At 47.9% G+C, this 17,382-nt stretch overlaps 1 protein-coding gene across 1 annotated transcript; it reads left to right on the top strand.

Annotated features, from left to right (window-relative positions):
- The first annotated feature begins 9,922 nt into the window (after positions 1 to 9,922).
- Positions 9,923 to 13,952, top strand: GSX2 (GS homeobox 2). Its single transcript, XM_011362632.2, has 2 exons — positions 9,923 to 12,451; positions 13,132 to 13,952. Exons 1-2 carry the CDS (start codon positions 11,878 to 11,880, stop codon positions 13,470 to 13,472), a joined length of 915 nt encoding a protein of 304 aa, XP_011360934.1. The 5' UTR covers positions 9,923 to 11,877; the 3' UTR covers positions 13,473 to 13,952.
- The last annotated feature ends 3,430 nt before the right edge of the window (positions 13,953 to 17,382 follow it).

Genomic DNA, 17,382 nt, shown 5'->3' with positions numbered 1-17,382 from the left:
TAGACATAAATATCCTCCAAGAGTTCTCATTCTGACAGGGAGATTCAGACAATAAACACATAAACTCAGTTCATTATATAGTACGTCGGAAAGTGATCAGTGCTATGGGAGAACAAAATAGAGCATGGTAAGGGGGTTGGCAGTACAGAGGGCACAGTTGGGGCTTTGGTATTTTAAAAATTGTGAGAAAATAGCATTTGAGGGAAGACCAGAAGGTGAGAAAGTGGGCTTGTAGGGAAGAGTTCTTTGCAGAGGGAAAGGCTGGTGAAGAGAAGGGTCAGAAAGCAGAGTGAGGGGGTAGGCCGATAGAAGGAGGGGTCTAAGAGAGTGCCAGGCCAGGTCATGGAGGGCCTTTCTGGCCATTGTAAGGTCTTCAGTTCCTGTTCTGACTTGATTTAACTTCTTTTTTTTTTTTTTTTATTGCAGTAACATTGGTTTATAACATTGTATAAATTTCAAGTATACACTGTAATTCAAAATCTGTATACACTATAGCATGCTCACCACCAAAAGTCTAGTTTCCATCCATCACCATACCTTTGACTCCCTCTACCCATTTTGCCCTTCCCCTTCCCCCTTCCCCTCTAGTAACCACTAATCTGTTATCCATATCTATGAGTCTGTTTTTTTTTTTAATTTCTTTTTTTGTTTTATATTCCACATGAGTGAAGGCAAATGATTTTTGTCTTTTTCCATCTGACTAATTTCATTTAGCATAATACCCTCAAGGTCCATCCATGTTGTCACAAATGCAATATTTTTATGGCTGAGTAGTATTTCATTGAATATGACTTCTATTTTCAAAGGATCTTTCTGGCTGCTGGGTTGAGAACAGACTGTAGAGGCAAATATAGGAGGAGAAGGCAGCAGTCAGGAGGCTAGAGTGTGACATAAACCAGTGAGATAGTGGGGGGAGTACGGAGAGTGGTCAGTTTCTGAATATGTTTAATGGTAGAGCCATCAGGACTTCCCAAAAGATTAAATGTACAGAGAGAGCAAGGAGTCAAGAAAGATTCCAACAGTTTGGGTCTGAGACATCGGAAGTAGAGTTGCCAACAACAGAGATGTGCCCATGTAGAGGGGAGATAGATCTCCCCTTTTTTTCTTCCTAGTTGCCAGGACATCTTCCAACAATTGCAAAACTGTGGATAGAGGAACAAAATTGAGATGGCCCTACTTGGTGACTGCTAGAGGGACTGACCACTTACACTACTTCATCTCTCTGGACCACAGTTTCTCTTGTTGGAACATGAGATGTGTCAGCTGGATAATGGCAAAATTCCTTTTCAGCTCCTAAATTCAATAAACCTAGATGCTGCAACTAGTTCTTACATTTTCTAAGATTTCTTTTTGATGTTTTTTCTTGGGAAAAAAAGCCTCAGTAATGAAATTCAACCTTTAAAAATGTCTTTTTGGTTTAAAATAAAATTATTTTGCAATCCTAGTTAGAATATTAAAAAAAAAAAGAAAAAATTAATAAGATAGCCTTCTTAAAAAAGAAAAAAAGGTATGTCCTGCAATTGTTTACAGTACCTTGTTCCAGGGAGGTACATAGCTAATCAGGAAACGTATTTCCCATGTTATATTCCATCAGAACTTTTACTCACAAGGTTAAGTTACAGCACACATTTTGTGTCTGTGAAAATATTTTTTCACTTTAATGGTACGTGAATGGACTGGAAAGACTTCTAAGGCTGCGTGAAAGAACATTCAGCCCTGTGAGTTCTTGCTGTCTTCTCTCAATATTTTTCCAGTTCCCATTGACAACAGCACTATTGATAACATTGGTCCAGGAGAAGAAGAAGTCACTGGAGAAGAATGAGAACCAAGCATCGGAAACTCACATGCTGATGCTAGAGAGGAATGTAATATAATTATACACAATTTAATTTAATTTAATTTAATTTAAATCCATGGATAATCTCTTAAGTTCTGTAGCCTACAAACACAACATCTCCCCTTCTCCAAAACATTCTGGAGAACTTCATCTCACTATCATCATTGCTTGTATATATTGAGTGCTAAGCATGTACCAGGCTGTACCAAGGGTTTTCATGACTTAATCCATTTAACGCTCGCAGCCACCTATGAGAAAGGTTATTATTATTTCCATTGTCAAAGGAGAGGGGAGTCACACCCAGAACTTCCTAAATCCAAGCCCAGTCTTAACAGTGAAGTGAAAGTGTTGAAGTTGAGATGGAGCCAGGAAGCATATGCACTTATTTCAATGTTATCATTGTCTGTCTTATATGCCCTCCATGTTCCTTTGCTGAGAGCAGAAGCCAAATTTTGTGTTTGTGTCACCAGCATTTTGCAAAGTAGTTACACAATGAACAGAAAGCCCTGTGGAAGCTCCATGATGAGTGAGACCTAAGCTATCTCATTCTCCTAGTTTCCCCAGCTGCTAAAGTGGAGCCTGGCATACTGTAGGTGCTTCATAAATGCTCATTGAGTAAATGGACAGAGAGGTGATCCAGAGGGCCAGTGAAGAAAACTGCAAGCAGGTAAAAGAGGGGACTCCAGGCAATGCTCCAAGAGCCCCCTTCCTGCTTAGCTTGTGGAAGTTTCCATATGAGGGGCCCTTCTTCCTACCCTTACCCCACTTCTTCCCACCCAATGGCTCTCCTTCCTACCCCCACCTCTCTCCTTTCTATCCTCACCACTCTCTTTCCTACCCAACACCCCATACCCACTGCCCAGTGACATCACAGTTTCCAAGGCCCCAGGCAGGTCGGGAGCCCCCAACACATACAAATTTCACATGCTCACTCCCACATCTACATTCATACTTATATGCTCACACCCCACGCATACTCTTCACACACACCCTAGCAGGCGCACATGCTCTTACACATAAGCACACACCCTCGCAAGTACTCACAAGAGCATACATTTTCTCACATACATTCACACGCCCACTCACACACATCCCCAGCACATACATTCTCACACACTCAGTCTTGCTTATTCTCCCGTTTATATATTCGCACGCAACTATATTCACACACACTTATGCTACAACCCCTGCTCTCAAACACCTACACTCTTCACTTCTACACTTACACACATACATGCACATGCTACTACTCATATTCACACTCCACCTCTTCACACACTTGCAGACATATACATTCACCTCACACACACCGTGTCATACTCTCACGCACTCATTCTCACACACTCTCGCCCCCACTCACCCCTCACACCCTCACATGCACTCGTGCACATGCAGACTCACATTCAATCTCTCCCTTGCACTCAAGCTCCGCATGCGCACCTGTCTAGGTGAGGCCCCTGTGCAAAGCGTAGGTGTCGGTGTGTTTGGAATTTGGTATCTGTTGCAGAAAGAGGTGTTTTCAGGCTATGGGTTCAATGTGATCCCTTAGAGTGGCTTTGTTTCCCAGTGAGAATAAGTTAGTTAGACCAAAAGAGACCCAAAGAGAGAGAAGGAGAGAGGGAGGAAGGGAGAGAGGGAGGGAGGGAGGGAGGGAGAGAGAGGGAGAGAGAGACAAAGAGACAGAGACAGACAGAGACAGAGATAGAGATAGAGAAAGAGACAGAAATGGGAAGTGGAGGTGGGACAAGCACCAGGAAAGCATTGGCTGGGGCTCTCACGTGGTGGGAGTTAGAGCCTGGGGAGCAACAGACACACACAGTCTCAGAGCTTAATTACCCCCATCTGGGGAGCGGCCTCTTGAACCTCTGACAGTTTTTGTGTTCTTCAACTTTACCCAGACAAGGCCAGCTGAAGTGGGGGTGGGGAGTGAGAACCGACTTTGGGGCTGCCCCCTGCCACACAGCCCCAGTTCCTGCTCTCAGTCTCTGTGGCCAGGGGACACAGTGCAGGGAGCTGTGGGCTAGGGTGAGAAGAAGAGCAGGATCTTAGGGTTATAAAGTCCTCAGTTTAAATCCTCTCTCTGCCGTTTCCAAGCTGTGTGGCCTTGGAGAAGTTGCATAGCCTCTTTGAGCCTGTTTCCCTATTCATAAAATGAGGACTCAGACATTCAACAAATCTTTATTTCACTCCGATACACATTTGATACACACTGGTGAATAAAACAAAACAGACACAATTTCTGCCCAGGTGCAGCTTGCAGTCAACTGAGGGAGGTACCCAACCAGTTATGAAATAAACCAACAGACACATGTATTAATTATGATGAAGGCTTTTGAAGTAAAAGAATATGATGTTGCTTTCATCAGGGATGGGGGAGACCAAGTCCAAATGTCTTTCAGCACCTACTATATTCCGGGCGAAAGAGAATACAAATGATCACATTCCCTACCCTCAATACAATTCCATTGTGTCTTTTCTGTCAGATAGACCACATTAGACTGACCTTTGTAATTTTTAATATGCAGAAAAAACACACTAACCAGGAAGTGGAAAATAAGTTAGAAATAATAAAAAATACCTACCTCACAGGGTCATTGAGAAATAAATGATGCATTAAAGGCTTAACTCATAGCCAGCACATAGTAGGTGCTCAATATATGCTAGGTATTAGGAGATTGTATTGCCTAGTTCCTAGGGCTCCAGGCCCCTACATTCTACAGAGTCTGAATCTTGGCTTTGCCATCTCTGGCTGTGTGACCTTGGGTAAGTCTTTGAACTTCAATAAGACTCGGGATTGCCATCTGAGAAACAGTCATAATAATGGTGCTTTATCTGTTAGGGCAGTTGTGCAGATTAAATGAATTCATGCAGGCAAGACTCCTGATTCAGGGCCAGGCATACAGTGAGAGCTAGAGAAATGGTGGCAGGGAAGATTGTCATAGGCTGGAATGGTACCTGCTTTCTCCTCTGCAAAATGAATCTGTAAAGCTGGAAGATCCCTCCAGGCCAAAGGAGCCTTGAAATTTAGAGCGTGAGGCCTCTGACTGGGGTGGAGAGTGGGAGGTGGTGAGGTTCGCCTGGCAGGCCCAGGTTGATGAGGCTGATGAACCGAGACAGATACGCCCAGAAACTGAAGGCTAGGGAAACCCCCGGCCGGGCGCCTTCAGAGTGCGGGCAGCAGGCTACGGAGGAGCTTGGAGGGCGAAACGCAGTCGGAAAAGGCGCGCGGAGTCGAAAAGATGATTGTGGAGGGACTCCATCTTCTTGATTATTCGCTACGAAACCCAGAGCTCTCCTACCTCCTTCCCAAGCCTCAGGGCCCACGGAGCTGCAGGTCCCGGATAAAAACAAGAAACGCTACAGGCTCTTACCAGGGACCAGGCCCAGTGTTTGGCAGTCCTTAATTCCTCACAAGGACTCGAAGGCGGTGTACATTTTTTCTATTTCGAATATGCAGAAACTGAGATTCTTCTACCAATCTGCCTAGCCTCCTTTCAGCTCTTGCAACTAACCAAGAGAAACTCTTCTGGCTTTTGCGTGTGCTCTTCCGTGACCCGACAAGTTCCCCATTCCCCTGTCCCAGACCAACACACCGCTCACTTCGGGCTTCGGTTTTATCCACTCCCAGAATCCAGTGGTTTTTGGTTTTTTTTCCTTTCCTTTTTTTTTTTTTCCCCAATATTCACTCGACCTATTGTAATTCACCAGCTTTGAGGTGATTTGTCGATTCGTTTACCGTACTGGAAACCCCCAGGGGACGGATCTTGTGCAACGGAATTCCCTGGCACCGAGCCTGGCATTTAGTAGGCTCTGGATATACACTTTCCAACGATCAATTGCTGAATGAGGCTCTGTGAGGTTACTTATTCTCTTGAGGTTCCAGGATAAGTTGGGGCGGGATTCACCCGTTATTTCTCAACTCTCACTTGTGTCAGAACCACGTAGGGAGTTGGAGGTTTTGATTGTTATTCTGACGTTCTGGCCCCAAGTCATCAAACCAAAATCTCTAGGGCAGCCATACTTTTTATAACACTCTCCAGGCGACTTTTATAGATGTCCAAGCTTAAACACAAGAAAGACCAGATTGCTAAAAATAATAAAGATGCACTCTCTTCTTGGGAACATTAAAAAAAAAAAAAAAACTGTCTTGAATCTCAATATTAAGTAGCTATTTCCGCCTAGGGCTTTCAATAAACTTAAGCCAAGGAAAGGAAGGAAATTGTTATGCGTCTGGGTACATAATTTAGCCCTCCCCTTCCACTCCCAGATCCCTCCTCTCAACCAAAAACTAGCAACTCCGAAAAGAAAAAAAGTAGTTAAAAAAAAAAAAAAAAAGGGCAAGCACCAAGGGAACTGGAGGGGGAGGACGAGAGGTGGAGCATTTGCTTCAATTATCTGGATAATCGTTCCCCACCTCAGGCCATTGTTACTGAAATCAAACAATATTCTATTGGATACAGTCTTGGCCTTTTCAGGCGTGCTCCCCGCGGCGCCTAGCACACGCTGGACACTAAGTAGGCGCTCAATAAATTTTATTCTGATGACAGAGGAGAGCTTTAAGGGTGAGGAAGGGATGTCTTGTTAGGTTTAAGGATTAGAGGATGGGCGAATATTAAAGTGAAGTGGTGAGCCGAAGGGCTTTGTGGCGAGAATTTGGTGCCATCAAAACCCTGTTCCGAGGGCCCGAAGCCTGGGCCGTTCTGCAATTCTGAGTCAAACTCCTCACTCCTTTACTAGAAGCCTCCCCACACCCTCCTTTCGAAAGCCGAATTGAACTCTTGCGCCTGTGCTGAGCACAAAGACGAATTCAGCTTTCTCAAAAGCCCATCATCAGCTTTGAATAAAAACTAGGGAAAAGCAAAATTATTTTTTGGTGGTGAGCTCAAGGCCCACTGCTCGCCCTTTCTGCGGAATGGCCTCGCCGGGCCTCGCATTAAAAGTAACAATATTGGGACAGCCGAAGGGACAGCCAGACGCCCGAGCTCCTCATCATTCAGCCAGCGGAGGAATCTGGGGACTGATTCTCAATCACCCCTCTTTCATCCCGACTTACGGCTTTTCAAGAGGGTCTTGGAGTCTCTATGAGTGTGCATTTGCTAACTGCAGGCTCGGCTTTAATGAGATTCTTTTAACTCCCCCATGCCGGTTTGCAGGTTATAGCCTTATCTGGAGACCCTCCGTTTGCACCCTGGCTGCACGTCCTGTGAACAATCACCTCTCCGGCGCCTGAAAGGAGAGCGAGCGAGCGCCCCATTTCTGCTGAATGCAAGTCTCAGTTCATCGAAGGCTGGCGGGCTTTTGATGGCTACAATGCAAGTTACGCCCAAAGAGTGTCTCTTTGGTCAGATCGACAACGCTTGGCTTCACGTTTGCAAGTTAAACGGGCAGAAACCCGGCTGAAACTCCCACGCCAGACGCCGGGGACACTTTCCCTCCGCCCTGCTCAGAGCAGAACTGGGGAATGGGTCTGGACAGGGGGAGAAAAGAAGGAGGAGGAGTTGTTTGGAGCGGGCGCTGAAAAAAGAGTCCTGATTCTCAGCCGCCCTTTAGAAGGAGCGCACACCATTTTCTGTGGGGTTTTTTTTTTTTTTTTTCATTTTGCTTTGTTGGCAACCCAAACAAACAAAATATAAAATGAGAGCGTTTCTCTCAGTCTCCACCTAGGTAGCTGCTTTCCTCTAGCCCCCGAAAATGTGACTCCTTCATAAAAATCAAAATTTATGATTATTCAAATGTTGGGGACTGTGAAAAGAGAGGAAGAAAGAGAGAAAATTAATATTGCAGCTGTTCTTCTGATTAATGAGAGATAATTGCTCATGAAAAGTCACCCCTGTGGCATTTTGTTGTCTCCTGGATCTTTGTTCTTTTCCACTATTATTGAGGACTTTCTTGAAGACTAAGCGGTTCTTTTCAATTTTTGGGTATTCAGAAAGGGTTGCCTGGTTACAGAGAATGGGGAAATCTCGGGCTATATCGGGTAAGATGTGCCACAGACAGCAATATCACAATGCCACTCGGAGAAAAGGATGGATACAAGTTAACGATGCGCTTTCAATAAAACATTCATAGACTTGTTCACGCTTTGATAATGACCTCATTAAAGGGAGCTGGGGGCAAGTAAGTCCTGTCTCCTGTTTGTGTTCGGCTAACAAAACCCAGCTTTGAGATCATTCATCGCTTTGGAAACTAATATGAAATCAATGTAAGAGGAGCAAATAAATCCGAGGCGGCCCCGCCAACTCCCGGGCTGTCCCGCCCTGCTCTCCGCCTCCGTTTGGGGCAGGAGAACCATGTGGGCAAACGCTGAAACTGAGAGGGAAAAAAAGGACTAGGGATGGAGGAGGGTGCGCTTTGCAGGGCGCAGAGGGAGGGGCAAAGTGGGAGTTACAGCCGGAAAACCTCTGAGCGCTTCAACGGGTCGGAACTCTGGGGCCTGTTGAGTAGTAAGCAACACTAAGTCCCTGCCGTTTAATTTCCCTGACTTAAAGGAAAAAGGAAGAGGGAGAAAGAAGAAAGGAATGTGGGGTTCAGGTCAGGTGTGACCCAGGATTAGGGGAAAGTACTGGAAGACTTTTTGAAAGCTACAACCAAGAATTTAAATCTCAAGTGTGAGCTGGAAGGAAACTGCTCATCCAGGCTCAAGTTGGAGAGCCCTGAGGCGGAAGGTGGCACCTTTGAACCGCTTCTGTATTTTTTCTCAGTTGAGGGTAAGGGTAGGGTGTCCTGACTGGGCAGTGTTCGGGGGATGGAGGGGGACAATTTTGTTACCTTCAAATTTCTGACACTGTCTTGCACTCAGGAAGGACAAAGCCATCCTCTGCCATCCCCAGAAAGGAGAAAAATCAAAGGATTCTCCCCCCTCCCTTAAAAGAACTAATTTTCTCCTTGAATTATGAAAGTAATGGCTTAGGTAACAGCCTGTACTCTGTACCCAACTGCTTAATACCGAATAAATCCTTCCACGTGGCTCCCCGAGTTGTGGCAATTAGAGCTCATTATAGGCTCATAAGAGCTCTCATTTCAGGGATTACTTAATGGACGATGAAATTTTATCGGACAGAATCACTGAGAAATAAAATTGCGCAGCAGTGGGGGCACAATGGGGGCACGTTGATGTCTGCTCGGGGTCCCCTTAGGCTCTGAGCTGGTTCGAGGTACTGCTGTCCTGGGGAAGGGTCCAGCTGAGCAGAGCCAGCTGCAAAGCTGCCCAGGGCCATGGAGGGTAGGCTTCAATGGGGGGAAGGATGTCAAGGCACAGTGGGGCCGCTTCTGAAGATGGGGCTGAAGTTGAAGAAAGGTAGTGAGGAGGGAGAGAGAGAGATCCAAAGTGAACTAAAGAGAAGTCTAAGAAGAGACTCCAATGTGGAACATGACTCCCAAATACTTGCTCTTGGTGGGCTCGAGCAATTAACCAACTACCCTAACAGGTAAGTTTCCGAGACATGGTCTGCTTTCAGCCTCAGTCTGTCCCCACACTGCTCTTCCTCTTACAGCACTAAGCAACACAAAAGCCTCTCGCTTTTCTCAAAATTCCCTAGTACTCAAACTGGATGTTTCAGTAGTCAGGCAGAGACTGACTTAGATGTTTGAGCTTGGTAATTAGGATTCTTTAAAATAAAATGGTCCTCACATAACAGCAACTTCCAGCACATCAGCAAAGGAGTTTCTCATGAGCACACCCAGAACCACAGGGAACATTGTGACCCACACTGTCAGCCCAAAACAAATCTTGGATAACTTCTACCTAATCCAGAGGGAGGGAAAAGAGGAGGCAAACATAAAGTGAATAAATAAATCCATAGAAAATATATTTCATTTATATTTACAATATTTTATAATATATTATTTAAAGTAAGTATATAATACTTGCAAAGTGAATGGGGATACCGTGTCATCTATTTGGAAATTTTAGGCCTGTAAAAAACACACTGTCATTAAGGCTCTTGTAGTAGTGGTGCTCCCAGTCTTCTTCCTGGGGCTGGAGTGATTTTGAGGATTGCTTGGATTTTCCTGACGCGGGTGAGGGCTGGCTGGACCAGGCAAGCTGGGTTGAGGCTCAGTTTCTGTGATGGCTGCACCAGCAAACCTTGTGGTACAAAAGTAGTTACAGCTGAGCTGCCCTGAGTTAAGCCCTGAGACTCCTTAATTGTTGTCACAAGATGTTGGATTAGCACATTTCTGAAATAGCTGTCTGTTTACACTCTGGAGACCCACCGTCCACTAACCGCTTTCTAATTGAATTCTAATCACATTCAAATAGCTCAATAACCAGCCTCAGCTGCAATTCATAAAACTTTAATTGCCATCCATAAATCCTGGGCTCCCCAGAGCGGGGCATCCCTACAACCCAATTACACTTCTCTAGCTTGCAAGAGAGATTGTCACAGAGATGGAAAGGGAAAAGGAGAGGCAGAAAGACAGAGGACAGAGAGACGACCATGCCTCCAGCTGAGAAGCTGATGCTCCCCTAGGATTGGGGCACTTGGTTCTCACAGGTGGAGGAAGTCCTGTCTCCAAATTTCTTAGCACCTCTTTGAACTCAGGCTTGAAATTAGCTGTTTGGTGGGAAAAATCAAATTTGTAGCTCACCCTCCCTACTCCGGCCGGATTTTCTACAAGGGTAGAGAAGAGAAAGCTGTCATCCCTGCCACCTTGTCTTCCCCAAAGATCAATAGCCCCTATGGTGGCAGCTCCCCTCTCTCACATAACCACTGGTACACAAGTCTTCCACTAGACCCTGTGCCACTCAGAGATTTCTTTTACCAAACCACCTTTCCCATCCCAAGCCAGGATTCCTTGAATGGCTCCATTCCCTTCAATTTTGGGGGCTTTTAAATGGGCATAGAGGGGAGAGTGCTTCCTGGTTAGCCTGCCATCTGTAAAATGCAAAGGGGCAGGAGATGGATGGACCCAAAGTAAAGGCCTCCCCCAAGCCCTGCCCAGTCTCCGAGAGGGCTGGGGTTTGAGTCCTCTCTCCAAAATCCTTGGGATGTAGTTTGTAAGATTGACCTGGAAATGTAGTGGTGGAACCATTTGGAGACAGAATAGAGTGACCCTTCATCTTTCTCTGCCAAAGGGGGAGCTGCCAGTTAGAAAGGGACACAAGGAAGGATCGTTGATCCGCGTGGCCCCACGTGCAAAGGCATTTTAGAGCTTCTCAAGCATCAGAATGAAAAGCTCCTCAGCTTCTTAGCTGTGAAGCCTCACTGTTACTCCGTGAATCTGTCACGAACTAGCCACCTGAATGACCTTGGCTAAGTCCAAAAGCTGGAGGAGTGTGTGTGTGTGTGTGTGTGTGTGTGTGTGTGCGCGCGCGCGTGTGTCTGTCTGTGTGTGTGTCCGTCTATGGTCCAAGCCGCGCCCAGGCACTGGGCTGCTGCCAGTCCGCCGCCGGAACGATCCTGCTTCAGACTTCAGGCCTCACAACTTTACCACGCCCCGGCTACAGCTGGCACAGCGGAGCAGGGACACTGGGTGTCCCGGTCAAAAAGGCCTCAAAGTGCCCACCTGGTGCACTTTGCGGCCCCGCGCAGGGAAGAGTTGGGCTGCGGCCCAGGCTAGAGAGAGGGGTGGGATGGAGGACGCAGCTCTGTGATTTCACGGGAAAGCGTGGAGAAAGAGGGGGAGGAGGCTGGCCTCCCCTCGAAATTAACAAAACCTACACTTTGCAAAGTCTCCCCCATCCCCCTCCTCCGAGTTCTTCCCTGCCGCGCGCCCGCCCCTCCTCGCCGCTTCTGTTGTGACTCGGGCAGCCTATCCCGAGGGTGGGGAGCTGCTGAGGAGCCTGAGCGGAGCGGTACTCCGCAGCATCACGTGCCGGGGTGGGGGCTATAAATTCCCAGAGCCGGGGCCCCGGGCGGGGGACGTGTGGACCAGCCCTCTCCAGGGACCCCTTTGTTCGCCGCCCAGACGCCGACACCTCCCCGTCCCCAAGGGCTTGACCGCCTGCATCCGTGCCGCGCCCGGGGCAGAGCTCAGAACAGGAGAGGGGAGGAGGCGCCACCCCGGGCCGGGCCCTCCAGCCACCTATCCCTCCAGACATGTCGCGTTCCTTCTATGTCGACTCGCTCATCATCAAGGACTCCTCACGGCCCGCGCCCTCGCTGCCTGAGCCGCACCCCGGGCCAGATTTCTTCATTCCGCTGGGCATGCCGTCCCCGCTGGTGATGTCGGTGTCCGGGCCCGGCTGCCCGTCCCGCAAGAGCGGCGCCTTCTGCGTTTGCCCTCTCTGCGTCACTTCTCACCTGCACTCCTCTCGGGGGCCAGCAGGCTCTGGCAGCGGGGGCTCAGGGTCGGGGAGTGCGGGGACCGGGGCTGGCGGGGTGGCGGGGGGCGCCGGGGCCTTGCCCTTGCTCAAGAGTCAGTTCTCTTCGGGTCCTGGGGACGCGCAGTTTTGCCCGCGCGTGAGCCACGCGCACCATCACCACCACCCGCCGCAGCACCATCATCACCACCACCAGCCCCAGCAACCCGGCCCAGCTGCTGCAGCGGCGGCCGCGGCTGCAGCGGCGGCGGCGGCGGCGGCCTTGGGGCACCCGCAGCACCACGCACCTGTCTGCGCCGCCACTACCTACAACGTGGCGGACCCGCGGAGATTCCACTGCCTCACCATGGGTAGGGCGGGGTCTCTGGGTACCTGCGCGCCGCGCCTTCTTCGCTCCTGGGAACAAACTTTACGCCTCCAGTAGAGGAAGTGGGAGCCCGGCTGGCAGGGTGGGGAGGGAGGAAGTGCTTTCAGTGTAACCGTGGAATGTTTCCCAGAAGTTCCACGAACGTGAAAGTTAGCTTGCCAACCTCTCCAAGCAGCCTGGTGCGCTTCATTCCAGGTACCAGGTGCCCAAGTGTTGCGTAATATGGGGCCTTCGGGACCTCGAACTTGAGGGCTGAGGAACGGGATGTTAACTGGCTGAGATTCGGGGTGGATGTGTTTGAACTTCAGTGTAATATTCCAGTGTCGGGGCTCGCTAAAGCCTTTCAACGCTTTTGACTAAGCCCGACTGCCTCTCGGCTAGTCCTGGAGGGAGACGACCGGACAATGCAAGCCCCTATTCCTCTTTTAATCTTCTGACTTTATGTCCCGCACATCAAAAGCCTTCACTTGCTTTGGGCGTCTCTGTTCTTCCCGGCTAAGTAACGACGTGCCAGGAAATGGAAAAGGGTGAGGGATGGATACAGGTATTTTGTTGTGCTTCGCAGGTGGGTCCTTGAGAGGCGTCCTTCAAAAGAGATGACACGTGGGGTAGGAGCGCGTCGCTCGAGAATGACTTCTCTGCCCTCTCTTGGCCCGTATGCAGGGGGCTCGGACGCCAGCCAGGTACCCAATGGCAAGAGAATGAGGACGGCGTTCACCAGCACGCAGTTACTGGAGCTGGAGCGGGAATTCTCTTCCAACATGTACCTGTCTCGACTCCGGAGGATCGAAATCGCCACGTACCTGAACCTGTCGGAGAAACAGGTGAAAATCTGGTTTCAGAACCGCCGGGTAAAGCATAAGAAAGAAGGGAAGGGCACGCAGAGGAACAGTCACGCGGGCTGCAAGTGCGTCGGCAGCCAGGCGCACTACGCGCGCTCCGAGGATGAGGACTCCTTGTCACCGGCCTCTGCCAATGATGACAAGGAGATTTCCCCTTTGTGAGGGAGGGCCATCCGCCTTTCGCCACATGCTCCCAGGAACCCCCATAACGCCAACGCGGCGGGTACCCAGGGGTCAAAATCCTTGCCCATTCCGTGGTCCCATCTGGAGAAGGACCGAGCTGAGCGTTTCCAGGGTGCACAGGCCAGGCCTGACCCTTCATGTCGTTTTCTTTACCTATTTGTGTAGGGCTCCACTCTCAGTAATAGATCTTTTTTTAAAAATGTAAATAATTAGATTCAACTCAGTCTTGTCATATAACAAAAAAGCGCGACGGTTTAACTCTCTATGAGGTTTTTTTGAAAATGCATGTCATTTTCCCTTCCCTACTGTCTTTCAGAACCTGATAAGAATTCGGGGTTTCTTGATTATTTTCTGTTATTTTTAAATAAAAGTATTGAATTGCTAATAATTTAGAAAATTAAACTCTGTAGGTCCTTCTGAAAATTTTCCTGGGGAGAGTTTAAAATCCAAGTCGCTGAAGTCCCTTTTTATGTGAATAGTTTTATATGAAATTTATATTTATATTTATTTAAATAAATGAAACAAAATCAAGGTTTTGAATTCTTGATGTTTGTGGTCACCATCTTCCCCTATATCCCTCTCTCGAACGGACAGGAAAATGTGTCTGTGAATTTAGAGAGAAATGTTGAATAAAACTTGGTAATGTGGGTCTCTAGGTTAAGAGAGTTTTGGCTCTGTAGGATTTCTCTGTAACGGAAACCTCTGGCAAAGAGACACCTTCAGTCATGATGCCACCTATCAGTAAGTAGTACTCCCAGTTCTCAAAATAGCTAACCTCCTCACAGTTGACAGGACGAATCACTCCATTTAGAGTGACGCTGACAATTAATGACAGGCAAACCTTTTATTTAATGGAAAAGGTAAAAATTCCTCACCTAGTATTTATTTTTTGTGGCAATCTCCCCCGTCCCCTTTCTTCTTCATCTCTCAGTACTAAAAACTGAATTATGTGGAGGAATTTGAATAGTCAGAGTAGTTTAGGAAGAGCAACAATTCATTAAAGCAGATTAGAACCAAATACGTGGAAACTTACAAATGGTGCTGGAAGTGACTAAGAAACATTAACATTACTGGTTGTTCCTCTAGCTAAGAAATTAGCTGGTTTCCATCAATGCCGAGAAAACAAAAGGACAGGGACAGGGAATTATTCTGTCTAAAGATTTATATCCTCACTTTTCCAGAGGAACTCAGAGGGACTTTTGAATGCTTTCCCTCCTGGTCTTTCTACCTTTAACCTACACTGACTCTCTTCTAGTTCCTCTCTTCCCATCACCTTGCAGAGTTAATTCCCACAAGTCTGGTCCTAGAGGAGACTGACTCTGGCTGTGTCCTCAGCAAGGAAACCTGGCTCTCTCCTCAGGGCAGCAAGGGCCTGTCGTCTAAAAGAGAAGTGAAGCTGGAAACATGGAAACTAGGCGATCTCATTTTCTGCAAGCTGAGTCTCACTAACACCCACTGGTGTTATTTCTGATTATTTTTTATAAAAATGCTACCCAGGAGGTTCAAGCCAAAGAAACTCTTTACAACACACATACACAGACTTCTAGGTCTGATTTACTTTAGGTCTGTAGGAGCTGAAAACTTCACCAGGTGCAGTACCGCTCTCAGACTGAGGTCGGAAAGCTAGTTTGAGAAGGAGAAAAGAAAAGAGAAATATGGCCATGGTTTTCCCTGTCCAGAGCATTCGCATTCCCGCCCCCTTCTCTTTCTCTTTCTTTCTCTCTCTTCCTCCCTCCCTCCCTCTCTCCCTCTCTCTCTCTCTCCTTAGGAGAAAGAAAATCCCCCTTTCAGACTCCGGGGCCTGTCATCAACTCCCATTAGGGAATGGTCGGGACAGGCAAGAGGAAGGAGAGACCCCACGGTGTAGTACTGAATCCAGAGCTGTCCGCAGCTTTGTGCAGCGAACTGAGCCTGGTCCTACGCATTGGTCACAGGCAACTGGCTCGCTCTGTCCGAGTCTGAGAAGCTCAGCCTCTGGGTCTCTCTGTCGCATGCAGAGTCTGGGGCTCCTCGCCCTGCCCGCCACTAAGGGTAGGAGGCACCGGCCTTTCCTGAAGATCCCATCTTCTTCCTTCTCAATAAACGGGCCTTTCTGGGCCAAGTACGGAGGTGGAAGGGAGTGTCGAGGAGAAAAGAGCAGATGTTTAAAGAGAATTTCTTCTCAGGAAATAAGAAGAATAAAGAGGACTTGCTGCCGCTCTCCGTACTCCTTCTCGAAGCAAAGCCTCTCTGGGCAGAGGGCATTCACCTCTGTCCCCTTCCTATCCACACCTGCCCACCCGCGGGTCGCCACATGTTCAGGGCTTGGCCCTTCTCAAGTCCATGCTGAGTCCAGACCAGAGTCTCTGCTCTGCGCAGGCTCCTCCACCCCAGCCCTGCGCGGGGCGTGCCTAGCCACCCACTTGCCACATCCGACGCTGTGCCGTGTGCCCAGCTCCACTGCTCAGCCAAGGAGCAGTGGCACCAGCCCTTCTTGCCTGGTTTTGGCAAGGAGGGAGAGAGGTCTCGGCCTCTCCTGTTTTGGGGAAAATTCCTCAGAGAAGAGAGAACTAACAATGGATCTCCCACCAGAGGCAAAAAGATCCAAAGATACCTATCTGGACGTTTGTACATTCTCCAAAGAAAGGTTCTCCGGGGTTCAGTAGAAGGGGCCCTCCTCGTTCTAGGACATTTGGTGCCCAGAGGACCTTTTAGTCACTTTCAGAGTGAACCATGAGGTCTCCTTGTCTACTAGGGTGGATTTTTCATTCCCCCACCCCCCAAATTAGTTAATGTTTTTGAAGTTTGAAAACCAAAATAAGGCTTTGAGAATCTGTCTGATTTTAAAGGCCTACGGTTTCACCTTAGATTAAGAACACCTATGCTAACACTCAGGCACACAGACTCAGACACATGAATACTCTGCTAACCAATCTTGATATCAAACACTCTAAGTGAAGGGCCCCTGGATTTATTAAAGAGGAATGTTTAAGATGTGCGGGGTCATCCTTGACAATTTTCCTATCTCGGAAGCTCTAGATGCTAGCTTTTCACCATGTCCCCATTTGAGAAACAGAACTCCGTTCCTGCAAAACATGGCCTCTTAGGGGGACTATAGATACATGATAGAAAGAAAGAAGAGAATGAAAATGAGAATTAGAAATCAAGACCTTGCTCCACTAAAAGAAAAGTTAACAGCAGAGCCATTAGTGTGGTTGAATCCACCTTTTGAGAACAAGTCCTGAGGTAGCTTTAAACAGAGAAAGAGCTGGGGGCAGGGAATGGAGAACAGGAAGGATAACCCCCTGTCCTTGTGTCTTGCCCCTGTCCAGACATTCTAAACAAAGAGGAAGACCAGAGACCTATCCCCTTTCCCCTTTTATCCTCCCACACAGTGACCAACACACATCCAAGGCCAGGGGCCCAACGGTGATAGTAGCAAGCGTCAAGCCTTCTTGATTGCAAATCATGCCCAGGGCAGAAGGGATCCAGCAGCTTGTACCTAGGATATCCATATGCCCAGGTGATAAGAGACACTAGTGATGGTAGAACGCCCTCCCCCCTTATTCTGAAGTAGTCATCATAGTTACTTCCTATCCCCCTCCACTCCATCCCTCTAAGGATATCCAAGGATGTTTTAGGAGAAAGAAAACTTGGGGATGTGAAGGTTTTGAGGTTTTGATTGCTGGCTTCTTCCTCCCTCTCTTCATCTGGATTCCCCATCAGTTCTGCCTTTTGTATACCTGAACAGGATTAGAAATGCAGCTTGCTTGGCCAACCTAGACTGTGATAAGGGAATTGCCAGAAAAGTGGTTGTTCTAATTAAAATGGTCACATAGGGCAAGAAAGTCTGTGAGTATATACGTATGTACATTCATGCATATGTATGTGTATGAATGTGTGTTTGTGA

The sequence above is a fragment of the Pteropus vampyrus genome, unplaced genomic scaffold (genome assembly GCF_000151845.1).
Source record: "Pteropus vampyrus isolate Shadow unplaced genomic scaffold, Pvam_2.0 Scaffold77, whole genome shotgun sequence".
Classification (NCBI taxonomy): domain Eukaryota; kingdom Metazoa; phylum Chordata; class Mammalia; order Chiroptera; family Pteropodidae; genus Pteropus; species Pteropus vampyrus.
The sequence above is the reverse complement of the archived record's forward strand: the minus strand, read 5'-3'. Positions and strand labels throughout refer to the sequence as shown.